Source organism: Pangasianodon hypophthalmus, chromosome 2 (assembly GCF_027358585.1).
Source record: "Pangasianodon hypophthalmus isolate fPanHyp1 chromosome 2, fPanHyp1.pri, whole genome shotgun sequence".
Taxonomy (NCBI): Eukaryota; Metazoa; Chordata; class Actinopteri; order Siluriformes; family Pangasiidae; genus Pangasianodon; species Pangasianodon hypophthalmus.
In genome coordinates, this window is record NC_069711.1 from 23,835,909 (window position 1) to 23,850,502 (window position 14,594).

Sequence of the window (14,594 nt, forward strand, 5' to 3'; positions counted from 1 at the left end):
GCCACATGGGCAATTATTCGGCAGACAGTGGCACTGAAAAGTGACTTACCTTCTTCTTGGATTTGAAGACGTTGCATCTGAACACATTACTCTGTCCATCTCTAGCGATATAACTGAAGATTTTCAGATCTTGTGAATCGTGTGACACATAGAATATCCTGTGAAAACAAGAAATTGATTTAGAATGGGATTAGTGGGTCTAATGCTTTAAAGTCATGGGAATTTGTGCCAATAACAAAACACACATGATTTTTATGTTGATTGTTTCTCACTCAAAATTCAGTCAAAAGTGTAGAATGTACACTTTCAATCAAAGTAGAAGAGTCAGTATTTTAAAGTTGTGGAGAAGATACTGTGTTATAGGTATCAAGCTAATATTGTGCTATTGTAGGGTGTGTGCTTTTCAAAGGCACTATATAAAATGGAGAAACAAACAGAGATAAATGAAATGTTCTGTGATATCCCTGATTGATTAATATTAAGTAGGTTACTCTGGCTCAGTATTTACAAGTACAAAAAAAAAAACCCTTTTATTGACAGTTGCAAAATAATTAAACTCTAAGGACTAATTTGTAATTAACCTTGCAATAAGATATATGTTTATGTGTGCACACAAAACATTTTCAAGAAGTCTTTTCAAGCTGTGGATCATCATGAACCTATAAACACATAACCTTTCAGTTGCCTCTCGTTAAAAAAAAAAAAAAAAAAAAAATTCAGCAAAGATGGTTGCAGTGATTTTATCACCCGTTATTGCGACTGGTGGTTGCAGTGTATTATTACAAAAGTCACACAAAGGGGTGTGTGTGTGTGTGTGTGTGTGTGTGTAATAATGCCGGTGTCACTCCTGCACATCAGTAGACCTGTAAAGCTTTATTTATTACACTCACCCTGATGCCCATCAATCAGCCAGTTTATAATGCACTTTTTCAATGCAGTACAAGAGTGAGCTGTTATTTTCCCTCCAAATGTCAATGGAATAAGTGACAATCAGTAAAACTGTACAAAAGCGTACTTCAGTTTGTAGCTCTGGGTGAAAACTGTTGTGTGTAGAACCATAAAACAGACAGTACAACCCTTTCACAGTAGAACCCCTAAATATCTACAACATGGATCACAAATGTTTTTACAGTTTACAGGCAGAGTCCCCTTGTTAAATGGTTATAAAAACAGTACCCCCTCAGTACAGATTCAATTTTATAAACAAATAATAATATAATAAATAAGATTTTTGGAGCCAGAGAATTGTTTATATTTTTTTCCAACAACAAGAACCCATTTTTATTAAAATAGTAATTAGATTTAAGTTGACATTATTTATAGACATTAAGGGTGTAATGCAGTGCCACTGTCTGTATCTGTTTAGTGCTCTGAATATCCATATCTGAATTTGGATTTAAATCAGAAGTAGGTATGGCCTAAATTGGAAGTTTGTTCAACCTAAAAATACAAGCTTAATTTCTACTAGCTTAATTTAAAGCACCATGACCCTGACATGGTGACAAATCTTGCATGATTTTTTGTTGCATCCCAATGGATTCCAGTCCCGATGCACACTTCTAGTCTAAACCAAATGCCCTGTGAATCTTTCTGGCAAGTTTTATCTTATCTGTATTTATATCAGTTTAGAACTCATTATCTGTGCATTCCACATACTGTATCTGTATTCGGTTACACCGCTAAAAGACATCATAACTTTGATAATGGTGGGTTGTGGTTTCCAGCACTGTAACAAAATGAGAAAGTCACAGACCCTCTGGCTATAGCTCACTGACTCCTGGGTGTCTTCAGACCCCACACTGATAACCCTGGATAAACACTATACTAAAAAAAAAAAAACAAGCAGTATAAAAAAAAAAACCCCACTATACCTCAGCAGTACTGTCACTTCCAGCCTTACATTACTACAATCTAACATTTCGAAGGAATAACATAGTAAATGTGAAAAGTGCAGCAAGTTCTCCAGAGGAGGCTAAAAAGCTGGACAGCTGAAAAATGCTTGATGGTGTGCAGTTTTGTATTTCAGTGAAGTCTGGAGGAATAGTTTAACAGCTTTGTGTCAGAGGATGAGAAATGATGAAAGTGCGGAGGAGGAAAAGGAGTCGTGTTTAAGGCTTGGCGTTTAAAGCTCAGCTTTACACAACTTCTGATTTCCAACAAGTTTACAATCCTGAATGGAGTCACCATTCATAATAATCACTTCCTAATGCATCATCACAGGCATCTACACTGTAAAGTAAACTGTAAACTGTTACAACCCTGAAGCTGATGATTTTCCTATAACAGCATGTCCTGAAGTGTTTTATTCCTCTTATACCACAGCGATAAACAAACACTAACGGTATTTTATTTATTAACAAACAACACGTCATACCTTTTACTCATTTACAGTTACATTCAATGGTGTGAAATATCCATGAAACTTGAGATCCTGTTATCACTTAAATAAGACAGAAAAAAGCAGCTTGTTACTGAGTAACGACATGCCAGGAACGCCATTTTTAACGCCATGTTTAACGCCATGTTTAACGCCATGTTTAACGCCATGTTTAACGCCATGTTTAACGCCATGTTTAACGCCATGTTTAACGCCATGTTTAACTGTTACAAAGGGAACACTGGAGACTCCTTCCAGAAATGATTAACATCTCCTTACAGAAAAGGTACACTTTTTTCTTTGTTAAATTACAACTCTTTTTAAACCTTGGATTTTGGTGAGCGTACAGTATCCAAGTCCCTGTGAATTACTATGGATGATAATGTATTAAAGCTGGAACAACTGTCAGCTGCTGTAACAGAAAATTAATCAACACCTTCTGCCCCATCAGTATTACCAATTCAATAGCGCTGAGGTATAAATGCCAATATAACGCCGTGTGTGTGTCTCAAAGTAATTCCATCAGATTTTCCACTCTGCTGAGTCATGGCTCATAATTTCAGGCAGGATACCGAGATCAGATTCATGGTGTCACTGCAGAGTTAGACCTGTCAGACCTTTCCATTCAGAGCTCGGCTCAGGAGATTTCTTTCTTGGGGTCTGCATTTTCTCTCCTGCATAAACAGGTTAATCTCTGACCCATATCCACACTAATTTACTCAGAGAATAAGATTCAATTATTTTTGCACTGTGCTCAAAAATTTCTGTCTGGATGTGCATTTTAAATGTGCACTGGTGAGAGAACAGAAGAAGTGTGTGTTCTCCGTTCCTTCGTCAGCTCCACTGGGGTGATGTGGTGCATCACTGTTCAAACTAACCCCAGCTGTAGAACAATTTCTTCCTCTTCGATTTATCATGACTGAGAGCAAAACAGAAACTGGATTTCTGCTGAGCTCAGTGGCATTCATTTCAGCAATTGTTCTGCATGAAAGAAATACTTATTATATAAACTACAGTATATGTGCTCATCATCTTTAAAGCATTTATCTCTGGCAGAATGTGGAACTGTATAACTGCACTGGGCTTCTAAGGCACTGATATGGATAAAAATCATCCCACTTAAACACCAAGGATGGAGTCAGCAGTCCGAAAGCTGTTTATGTTCCTATTACCTCATGCCACATGTTTTATTCTGTTTATACCACAGTTATTCGACAAATAATATAATTTTTTATTTAAAGAATGGCATATCCTACTTTTTCCATTTATAGTTACATTTAATGGTGTTTAACAACTGCAAAACAAGTTAGTTCCTGTTCTCACTCAGTTACCGCAGCTCTATCTCTACACAGACACTATCTCTCTTTTTCTCTCTACTGAAGTTAATAAGACAAAAATTCAGCTTGTTGTTTTACTGACAAGCCGTAAAGCACAAATTCCTCCATCCTGAAGGAAAAATTCATGTTACAGCTTTACCGCTGACAGTTACAAAGCGCTGACACTGGATACTCCTTCCACAGATGCTAAATAAATGTCACCTTTAACTTATGAGTGACTTTTTTTTTTTTTTTAAACCAGTTTATGTGGAGCATCTACCATACAATCCCCTGTGTAAGATGTTACTATAGAAACAATAATGTATTAGAACAAGTGCATTAATATTAACCTGTGCTTTTCCCTGCAGAAGGAACTGCTGTCAGAGCTGCTGTTATAAACCAATTCTGACCAATCAGCTTCGAGAATTCAACAGCGCTGTGGCATAAATAACTATAATAACCAAAAAACTAAAATAACCAGTGCAATTTCTCTGATTCTATACAGAGCAAAATCACATTACTATTTAAATCCCGCGTACTGCTGCCTAACATAACTATTAGAACATTAGAACTCTTTTTGCCTGAATTTCTTAGTAAATATAACAACAACAACAAAAGAAAAACCAAAGCAAAAAAGGTGATATAACTTCTAAGTACTTTATTTCCATAAGGCTCTTATTGGAGTTTTTTTTTTTTTTTCTGCGGCTGAATCTCAAATGGTGTCTGATCGGGCCTCTAGAGCACTCTGTAGGATTAAGAATGTTAAGTGTGTTTTACTGTGTGAGGTAAACATGAACATTAAAGTCAGCTGGGATTCAGGCTAGTCAATGCTCTATGTAAATAAAGAACTCTGAAATGTTTGTTTGTTTGTTTGTTTGTTTGTTTATTTAATGCTATTATTTGTGGTGGTATAAAACTATAAACTCTTTAATATTTTAATGCAGTTAAATGCTAAATATAATTAATTATATAGGTAATTATAATTTAAATGCAATTATTTAAACAGTGCTAAAATATTGCAATTTTCATTATTTTCATTTTCATAAAGAGAAAATTTTAAAAAAAGACTTTAAGCAATTCAGAAAAGGCTTTAGGCAATTCAGCCTCCACACTATATATAAGGACTTAGAATTTTACTACAAGATGAACTGCCTCATCAATTAAAATAATAAAAAAATAAATTGAGAGCATGAAGATAAGTAAAATTTGAGCAAAAGAGAAATGAAAATCTTGTTTAGCTGAAGTATACATGTTTCAGATCTTTATGACCTTTTATCATGACTTAAATTCACAGCAATTATTTTATTAATTAATGATAATTAAACGGATTCACACTGCCAACACTGGCTGCTTCAGTTTTTTTTTTTTTTCCCTTTTCAACAGAGCCACTGAAGTCTTACTGTGTATTTGTAGCTGTGTGGGCTGCTGCTGCGTTTCTGTAGGTGATCTGACACACAATAATCCTCCAGTCCTAAAGCAATACACAACTGACAGCCCTTCATGAATCTTTCAGGGCACTGGTGTAACCACAGTCAAAGGGCTTACGATCACAAAGCAGACATTTTATGTGCATCACAACAAAACGGCGAGCTGAATTTCTAATGTTTGGCTTTACCTCTGCTCATAAAAGGCAGCAGTGACTCCTGATGCTAGTGCTTAGTTTCGGCTCAGTGACAAAGGTGAAGAAATGTCATCACGGCTCTTTAGGGAACGGCTTTCTCACACAGTGAAGGAGCTGAGAGAGAGGCTGTCTAAATGCCATCACACACTCCTCATTCAGCTCTCACACCTCGGCCAATCCCCTGCGCCTCATTTTACACGCTCGTTTACGTTTCTAACATTAACATTCTTCATGATGATCACACATTATCTTCTGGAATAATGAGTAATAACAAACTCAAGTGTAAATGACTGGAATACTGTAATGGATTAGTGAAGATATGCTCAGGGATAATATTTCATCTGACTGGATTCATTTTGCAGCACACTGGATTTTAAATGACCATGAAATATATGTGTATGTATTACAACCACAACTATTTAACCAGAAACAGCTTATTAAATAAGAAATAAAACATGCCTGTGTGTGTGTGTGTGTGTGTGTGTGTGTGTGTGTGTGTGTGTTACAGCCAAATCATGAATGACAGGATCGTATAAGACACGTTACTAAGATACGGCAAATCTTTCTGTTCCGTTTTCTGTTCCATAAATCCGTTTATGTTGAGCGTCCTGCAGACAAATCCCTGTAAGTTGTTATCATAGAAACGATAACATACTATAGTAGAAGAAGGGTATTAATATAAAGCTGTGATTTGCTCTACAGCTGGTAGTACTGTCAAAGATGCTGTCATAGAAAATTAATCAACCCCTTTGAAGTCAAAATCACTGTGGTATAAAATCAGAATAAATCATTATAAGCAATCATGCAGTGTGTAGAGAGAGACTCTGACAATTCTTCCTCCAGCCTGATAAAAATAAACACAGTTCTGATCTTTCAGCCACTTCAGCCGATGTCAGAATATTGGACAGACACGTTGTCAAGTTCCAGCAGTGAAACCCTGCCAGGATGATTAATGCGTGTTGATTGGGCTGGCAGGGCTGAGTCTGAGGGAGGCAATGGTGCTTATGAAGACTGCATGCCTGCAAACAACAGAGTCTAACCAACATAAGCTCCTTTCAATGTTAATGTGCTAAATATGTTCCAAACAGTCCAATCAGCACATGTTCCATGACTGGGGACGTGATTGCCCTGTTTTATATATATATATGTGTGTGTGTGTGTGTGTGTGTGTGTGTGTGTGTGTGTGTGTATATATACATTTTCATATATATATATATATATATATATATATATATATGAACAGAATGTGAATAAGAGTGCAGGGATGAGCTCAAGACCATCTTTATGATTACAGCAGCAGTTCTGAAAGAAAGAAGGAGGAAGGTAATAATAGAGGGGAAAAGGGGAAAAAAGAAAGGAAGCAGGGATGGAGGGAAGGAAAGAAAGGAAGGAAGGAACAAATGAGGAAAGGGTTGAGGAAGAATGAAGGAAGGGAAGCAGGGAAGGGAGAAAGGAGGAAAGTAAGGAGAGGAGGAAGAAAGAAAGAAAGAAAACTTGTATGTTGGCTCTTCATCAAACGTTTTGTGGATCGTGTGCTAACATAATGAACATAATGAATGAGAAATTTTCCCCCAGTCACATACAGTGTGTCTTTTAAATACAACTGTTCACAAAAGTGCAACCGGTGTGACTTTTCCCAGCAGATGAAAACCTAATAAGAGACGTCTGATACTGGGCTACACTTGAACCTTCTGCTGGTGTTTGATTTGCTGTGTGAGCAGACATAATGGAAGCCAGGCTATTCTGACCCTGACATTCTTCAGTGGGGGGCTGGTGGAAGGTTATCAGTAGGGGAGTGACAGAAGCAATGCACCCCCTAAACATTGATGTTTTTCATTAGCACAGCACAAAGTGCCACAAATCATGAAAACAGCTGGCTGGCCTTTTAAACCTCCAGGAATCTGGCATAACAACAGAGACTTCTGAACAGCAACAAGCACAAGAATGTATCCACTGAAAGCCAGCCATGTGTACTGTATGTCTACTGCGCTGCTCCTGACTAGCCCCTTTTTCAACCTCCTTTCACACTTTTCCACCACACACAACCCAGATTTCTGTGTTTTTTAATGTTTCTCAGTACACATCACTTGAAGTCCTAATTCTGAAGCACTAGCTAAAAAGAAGCTAGATAAGTTTGTTTTTCTTTCTTTTGAAAGAAATGACAAAAAAAATCTTCTCCATTACAAGCAGAGTAAGTACCAACTGTCAGCAGGCTACTGTCTCTTTATAAACTTGATTTTACCGCATACATGCCACAGAGACTAAGAGTTCATGTGTTCATTACATGAAGAATCTGAGCTGCTTACAGGCTTCCAAGGCTAGTTACAACAGAAACAAACTTTTTTTTTGTAGCAATAAACACGCAATAAATTAACTTCTTCCACAGTGCTGTTGTTAATTTTCTATAACAGCAGCTTTGTCAAATCATGGGTTCAAATTAATAATAAACAGATGTTATTTAACAAAGAAAATGTATAATCGTTGATCTGGTGACGTTTTCTGTAAAGTAAGGAAACGTTTATTTAACATTTATGGAAGGAGTCTCCAGTGTCAGCGTTTTGTAAGAGTCATTAGTTTTTCAGACGTGGCAGGGTTATCAGAACAGAGGAGTTTACGATTTCTTGTTTCCTGGTAACAATTGCGTGTTCTTTGTCTTATTAACTTCAAGAAAGAGAGAAAAAAGAAAGATTAATGAGGAGATGAAATGACTGTTTCTAGCGGTCGTAATGTACGAGACAACAGGAACTAACTTGTTTCGTGGGCATTCCACAACATTAAAAGTAAATATAAAGGGGAAAAAATGATGACATTTTACTTGAATAAATTAAAATGAAATGTAATCATTGGCAAAAGAGAAATAACATAAGAGAAATAACACTTCAGACTGTGCTGTTATTGGAAAATAACCAATGTTTAGGATAACCACGCTTTACGTCAAGACGCATGTTGTTGATAATATTCCTATTTCAGCATGCCCTGAGGTGTTTTACTCCTTACTTAATATGCATCATCTAGAGTCCCATTTATTGTTATTTTATTGTTTTTAACTGTTCCTACATGTGCTTTATACTTTTACTTCCTCTGTATTGTTATTTAAGTGGAGTTTCTTGTTTGTCTCAAATGTCCATTTTCTGTCGAGCCATGGTGCAAGCCAAATTTCCCATGTGGACAATAAGAGAACTGAACTGCACACACACACACACACGCACACACATTTCTACCAGGACATTAGCTCATCACTCTAGGCATCAGGAAGCAATTTAAAGTGTAATCACTGCTTTTTTCTCTCATTTGATTGTCACTAATTCATTGTGTCCAGTGTGAAATAGGAAGAAAAACGTGGCTTGGGGTCTGACACTTATTCACAAGCTGCCCAACAGATCAGTAATTAAGAGCTTCGCACTCACTCCTCTGCACTCCCACTGACACGGCTAATGACACCTTCTTCCGCCCTCTCACATGTCCACACTCCTCTAACACACACATACACACACACACACACACACCACCAAACAGCTGTCACTATCTACTGCTGGGGAGAACTGTCACGCTCTTAAAGAAGCTCAGATGCAGGCCTTATGTAGCTCGTGAACTTCACTTACAGTTTCTGTAATATTTTGGTGGTTTCTGCATGTAACTCACTGAAAAGATCATCCAATATGTTTTGAGTTTTGAGATTGGAAGTAACCAGCTGCTGGTAAGCATGAGGTAATCATGAGTGGGTTCAATCATTGGGGGGGATTTGGGGTAATCTTCTCATCTACCAGGTCCTTCCCTGTTTACGGAGTGACGTCAAATCAACGTGGCCTCTCTCAGTGTGAACAGCGTAAAGTCTCCCTTCTCTATTTTTAAATTAGTTTATATATAACTCTATATAGCTTGTATACTTGTATACAGACTGTTGCTGCTGTGCTGCAAATTCAGTCCAAAATGTTGCATGAATGTTTGAAGTTCACTACAGTAGAACAGTACCAGTAGCCACTCAGCCTGTAACTGTAAAAGAGCTTTTTATGAGCTTCACATGCTCTGACAGAGCAAACAAAAGGCACACTTTCAAGGAGGCTTCCATGTTTTCTTGAGAAATTACATCATTACAACATGCAAACTGTATCTGTCTAATGTATTTATTGAGAAAACGAATGCCAAACATGTTGACAGGTGAAATTGGGCCAACTGTAATTACAACACAGCTTGAGGCAGTGCAGAATCAGTGAATAACTATGGGTTGCACAATCACAGCATCTTTGTAGATCTTTATTTAAATGTGACGACTCCTAGCAGTACAAGTGCCATTTCTGTCATGCTCCTATGTTAATCAGTGTAGCCCTATATACAAGCCATGTGTGTAAACCAGATTCACTGCAACCACAGGCCATGAAAATAAAGCACCACATTTTCTGCTGTGAGTCATGCACAGTGTGAATTTTATCAGCACCAATTTCTGGAAGCATTTATATTTTATTTGGTATTGAGGGCTTCAATTCAAGCAAAATGTGTTTCAAGACGTTTTTTCATAAAATCAATTCTAAAAACACATTTCTTAAAATAAAACTTACAAAAAAAAAAAAAAAGAAAAGACAAATCCCAAATGCTGAAAGATGTCTATCAGGGGAAAGGTCTATGTAGAAGGCTACAAACAGAGCATTCCCCTTCTGGTAGATGTTTAACTATCCAAAGAACCCTTGGGAAACCTTTTGGAGATTCTTTAGTACATCTGGCTCTCCACTGCCAATCACATTCTCATCTCTCAGTGATGGCTGATGTTTCACCAATTAAACAATGTCACAGCAAAATCGACAGCGTTTGAGAAGGGTAAATTAGTGGAGCATCACTGGCTGCATATTAAAATGTTTTTTGTCCATCGAGACAGTCAAAAATAGTCGCTATACAACTCACTGCATGGAAAAACATCCACACTGAACATCAGTGAATTGTGGTCGTATCTATGATATTGCCAATCTCTAAAATTAACACTGTCACCTAGCTAACAGGCACAGAATGCAATATTTATTGTTACTATAGCTTCACAGTATAGACATCTACTTCTACATGATGTTAATACACAAATTTAAATTAGTTGGTCTCAGGTTACTGTGTGTGAAGTTTTACATTCTCCACACGTCTACGAACAGACAGGTAAAGTCCAGGTCGAACTCGCACAATGCTTCTTTGTTATGTTTGCAGTCTGGAATGCAACTGACCAGAGACCACATCAGTGCAGACAAAATCCAGACACAGTAGCTCTCAAGTTGAACATGGAAAAATGAGCAAACAAAAAATGTTAGTCTAAAAACAAGCTATTTTTGTTGATGTGCACCTTCTGCTCGAGATGGTGGAAGGACACATATGCTACATTTCGCTCTGATGCACCATGAACCTCTAATCATAAAACCACATGCTGTGGTTGTTGTTCTCTGAGATTCCTGAAGATGCATGTCTTACGTTTCTCAGTGAAACAGGAGCAAAGGATGACATTACTTGGGGAAACGGTCTGTCCTCGGCTTCTACTTTATCATCTGCTCTCTAGAGAATTCCATTCAGAATCTCACAGATACAGAGCCAGCTCGGGACCATTCATTAACCATGCCCCAGTGTACACTCTCCCTTGGCTAATTTGCTAGTCCAGTGTGAAAGCTTTTTTATGCTTGTAGTGGATGCAATAGTGGCTGCAACACTGCATTTTAAATATGCTTGGTGAGCAATTCAGAGTAAATGGGAGCAAAGAGTAGTACACAAGAAATATATTTTGACAATTAAATTTTTCAGTGTTTCAGAGAAAATTTCACAAGGAAAAACATTTAGTGCTGCTCCATTCTCTGATTTAAGAAATACTTTTTTCTTTTACATTTTCCTCTGCACTGTTTGCATTCCTCTGCATTGTTTGCATTTCCTTTCTGGAACTCTTTTCTTAAAAGGAAGGAATGCGAGCTCAGCAACACCAAAAGGCCTAGAAGAGCATGGCAGACAACTAAAGTGGATGAATGCAAAATTCTTTCCTTATTGAAGAAAAAACCCTTCACAACATCTAGCCAAGTCAAGAAGGGGGTATGTGTATCATTGTCAAATTCTACAATCAGAGAGACAATTTCATTAATGTAAATACAGATGCAAATCACTGGTAACACTCAAGAACAGAAAGGCCAGGATTTTGCTGGGGAAAAAAAAAAAAAAAAAAAACAGCCTGTTCTAATGCAAGATTAACTTGGAAAGGAAAGGCTCATGTTCCAAAGCATACCACAAATGTGGAGGCAGTGTTATGGCATGAGCATGTATGGCAGCCAATAGAACTGGGTCACTGGTGTTTATTGATGATATGACTGCTGATAAAAGTAGCAGGATCAATTCTGAAGTGTATAGAGCTATACTTTCTGCTCAGATTCAGTCAAATGCTGCAAAACTGATAGGAAGGTGCTTCACAGTACAGATGGATAATGACCCAAAACGTACAGCAAAAGCAACCCAAGAGAAAGAAATGACAAAGAAATGGAATTTTCTTAAATGGCCAAGTCACCTGACCTCAACCCAATTGAGCATGCTTTTCTCTTACTGAAGACAAAACTGAAGACAGAAAGACTCACAAACAGCAGTAACTAAAGGTGGCTGCAGTAAAGGCCTGGCAAAGCACCTCAGGAGAGGAAACTCAGCATTTGGTGATGTCTATGGGTTCCAGACTTCAGGCAGTCATTGACTGCAAAGGATCTGCCTCCAAGTATTAAAATTAATCCTAAAATTTATGACTGTTAGTTTTTCCATTTACTTTTGAGATTGTGAAAATGGAAGGACTCTAAAAAAAAAAAAAATGGCTGTAATTGCTAAATGGTTAATGCTTTAATTAATTAATATTAATCAAATTAATAATTAAAATTAAGTTAATATTTTTGTTAAACGCCTTGAGTTAAAGCTGAAAGCCTACACTTCAATCAAAGCTTGATTGCTTCATTTCAAATCTACTGAGGTGGTGCACAAAAGCAAACTTACAAAAATTATTATATATATATATATTTATTAGTATAGTTGGTATACATCACAGTATAGTAAGGTTTGCTTCAATTTTACAAGGACTTTACTGAGTGTTCCGTTTAAGCTGAGAGTGTGTGCAGTTGTGAACTTCTGATGAAGTTCCCATGCAGAAACATTTAAAACGCATGCAGAACAGCAACCAAAAAAAAAGCATATAAAGAAGTTGTTTGTTGGACCCTTTTCACACTTCTGTGTTACACATGCAGAAGTTTAAGCAGTAGCACGTCAGAACTTCCAGTGAGAGGCAAATACAGCTTGCATAGTCTTAAAATGCACAAATAATTCATGCAAACATTCATACTTGAGCTTCCACTCATTTTTGACAGATGTCCTTCTGAGAAAGAAAATAGATTTGTGCTATTCATCAGGACAAGTTGCGCATTTTAAGAGTCAGTACGTATGTCTGTAGCCAGTCTTTAAAAGAACTGGACTACTCAAAAACCACTGACTATAACTAGCTAAAATAGTTGTGAGCTCTGCAATTTGAATTGTTCAACACCTCTGACAATCACCGAGTAAATCTTGTTAGTATAGTGGTGCTGCTAAGAGCAGGGGCAGAGCAGCTGCAATCTGTGCAGCTCATGGGGTATTTCTGCTCAAATAGCACAAGGGTCTGCCCAACCGAAATAGGTTTTCTCAGTAAGAAATCAAATTAGAAAGAGCATCGACTGTATTTATTGATGGAGGTAAAATATTTTTATTGAACCAAACAACAAACCTTTTAAACTTGGACATTAAAAGTTAGACTGACTATAAAATTGAGCGCTGCTTTGTCATTAGTGTCTATAAAAATAAACAGCTCCTCCATGCATGTTGCGAAAGATCAAAAGCTTTTTGACACCACAACGCAGTTTATCCAACCCTGTTCTGTCTTTTTAATCACAAAACAGCAGCACATGAGCCAATTACAACACAACGGGCAGGTCTAATACTGCTTATTTTCCTATTTCTGAATGAAAAGGAGCATCTTTGCTAACAAGTGCACTCGCATTTGATTCAGTGCAGCCATAGCTCACAGACTAGTCATCAGCTTTTCCCATAAATACAACTCTATTTGATAAAATTTTAGAATGTCCAACACTTCATCACATGAATTTGATCATTGATTACTTATTCAGTTATTTTTAATATACAGTGTATGTAAATAATTTAAGTTCTAGATGTAAATGCTGCAAAAACATGCTCTCGTGCAGATTGCACCTGGTGTCATTATAAAAGATGTTGCCATTGTTTGGGAAGATTTCACACACCAAGTAAGAATCATGGTGAAGGAGCTTTCTAAAGTTCTCAGGGAAAACATTATTAAACCATACTCGAATGTAAGGGGCTACAGAGTCAGAGCAAAGACCTTACACACCCCTGTCAGTACAATTATTTTGCTAATATGGTGGAAAGTTGATGGAACCACAACTAATCGTCCCCAGACAGGTGTGCCATGCAAGATTTCACAACACAGACTAATAATAAGGACAGTAAGAGAGAAAGCAGCAGTCACTTGAAAAGAGTTGCAGGATGACCTGACAGCAGCAGGAGCAACAGTTATACAGAGAACGAGCAGCAATGAATTGCACTGCAATCATCTCTGTTCCTACAACCCATGTGTGTGTAAATTTGAAGTGGATATACCCACTGGAAGTATATTAAATAACAAAAACAAAAGTTTCCAAATATATATTTCACCTCATTGTATTTTGTTTTTTCATGTTTTTTCAAGTGTGAAAAAAAGAATGAATCTACGCTTTCCGAAGAATTACTTTAAGGTATACTGGATCGACTATCATACCGCTCACTATTTTACCAAGTATCACCTGTGTGTGGGGAAACACTGAAGCAATCAACACAGGAAATGAATTTGTAGCATTTGGTGAATTAGTTGCCTGCTGTTACTAGAATGTGTGCCAGTTTTGTCTGTGATCAGTTTTGACATCTGTGTCAATTAGATGATGTTGTTCGTTTGCATAAATGACAGTTCATTAAGTCTCTATTCGATTTCTCTATTTAATTACCCAACGTTACACAGATTTTCTCTACAAGATTCATTTGGTAAAGAATATTAAGTATGTTTTTGTATGTTATGTAAATTCTCCAGTGTTCTTCAGCGTAATCTTTATCTACTGCATGTAATTTGTGTGTGATGAAAAACATTAAGGATTTTGACACTTTTTCTGGTACTGAGAAAAGGACAGGAAAGCAATTGTTGGGGCGTTGGTAAATACAAAACACATTTTGCAAAAAGCTTTCATAAAGTCAAAGGTATTTA

General features: G+C 37.1%; 1 protein-coding gene across 2 annotated transcripts in view; it reads right to left on the reverse strand.

Annotated features, from left to right (window-relative positions):
• nos1apa (nitric oxide synthase 1 (neuronal) adaptor protein a) overlaps positions 1-14,594 on the reverse strand; it is a 131,855-nt gene that overhangs the window by 54,815 nt on the left and 62,446 nt on the right. For both annotated transcript variants that reach the window (XM_026933216.3, XM_026933217.3), the window contains exon 5: positions 50-158. In XM_026933216.3, the coding sequence (XP_026789017.3) occupies positions 50-158 (109 nt within the window). The remainder of the gene's footprint in view (positions 1-49; positions 159-14,594) is intronic.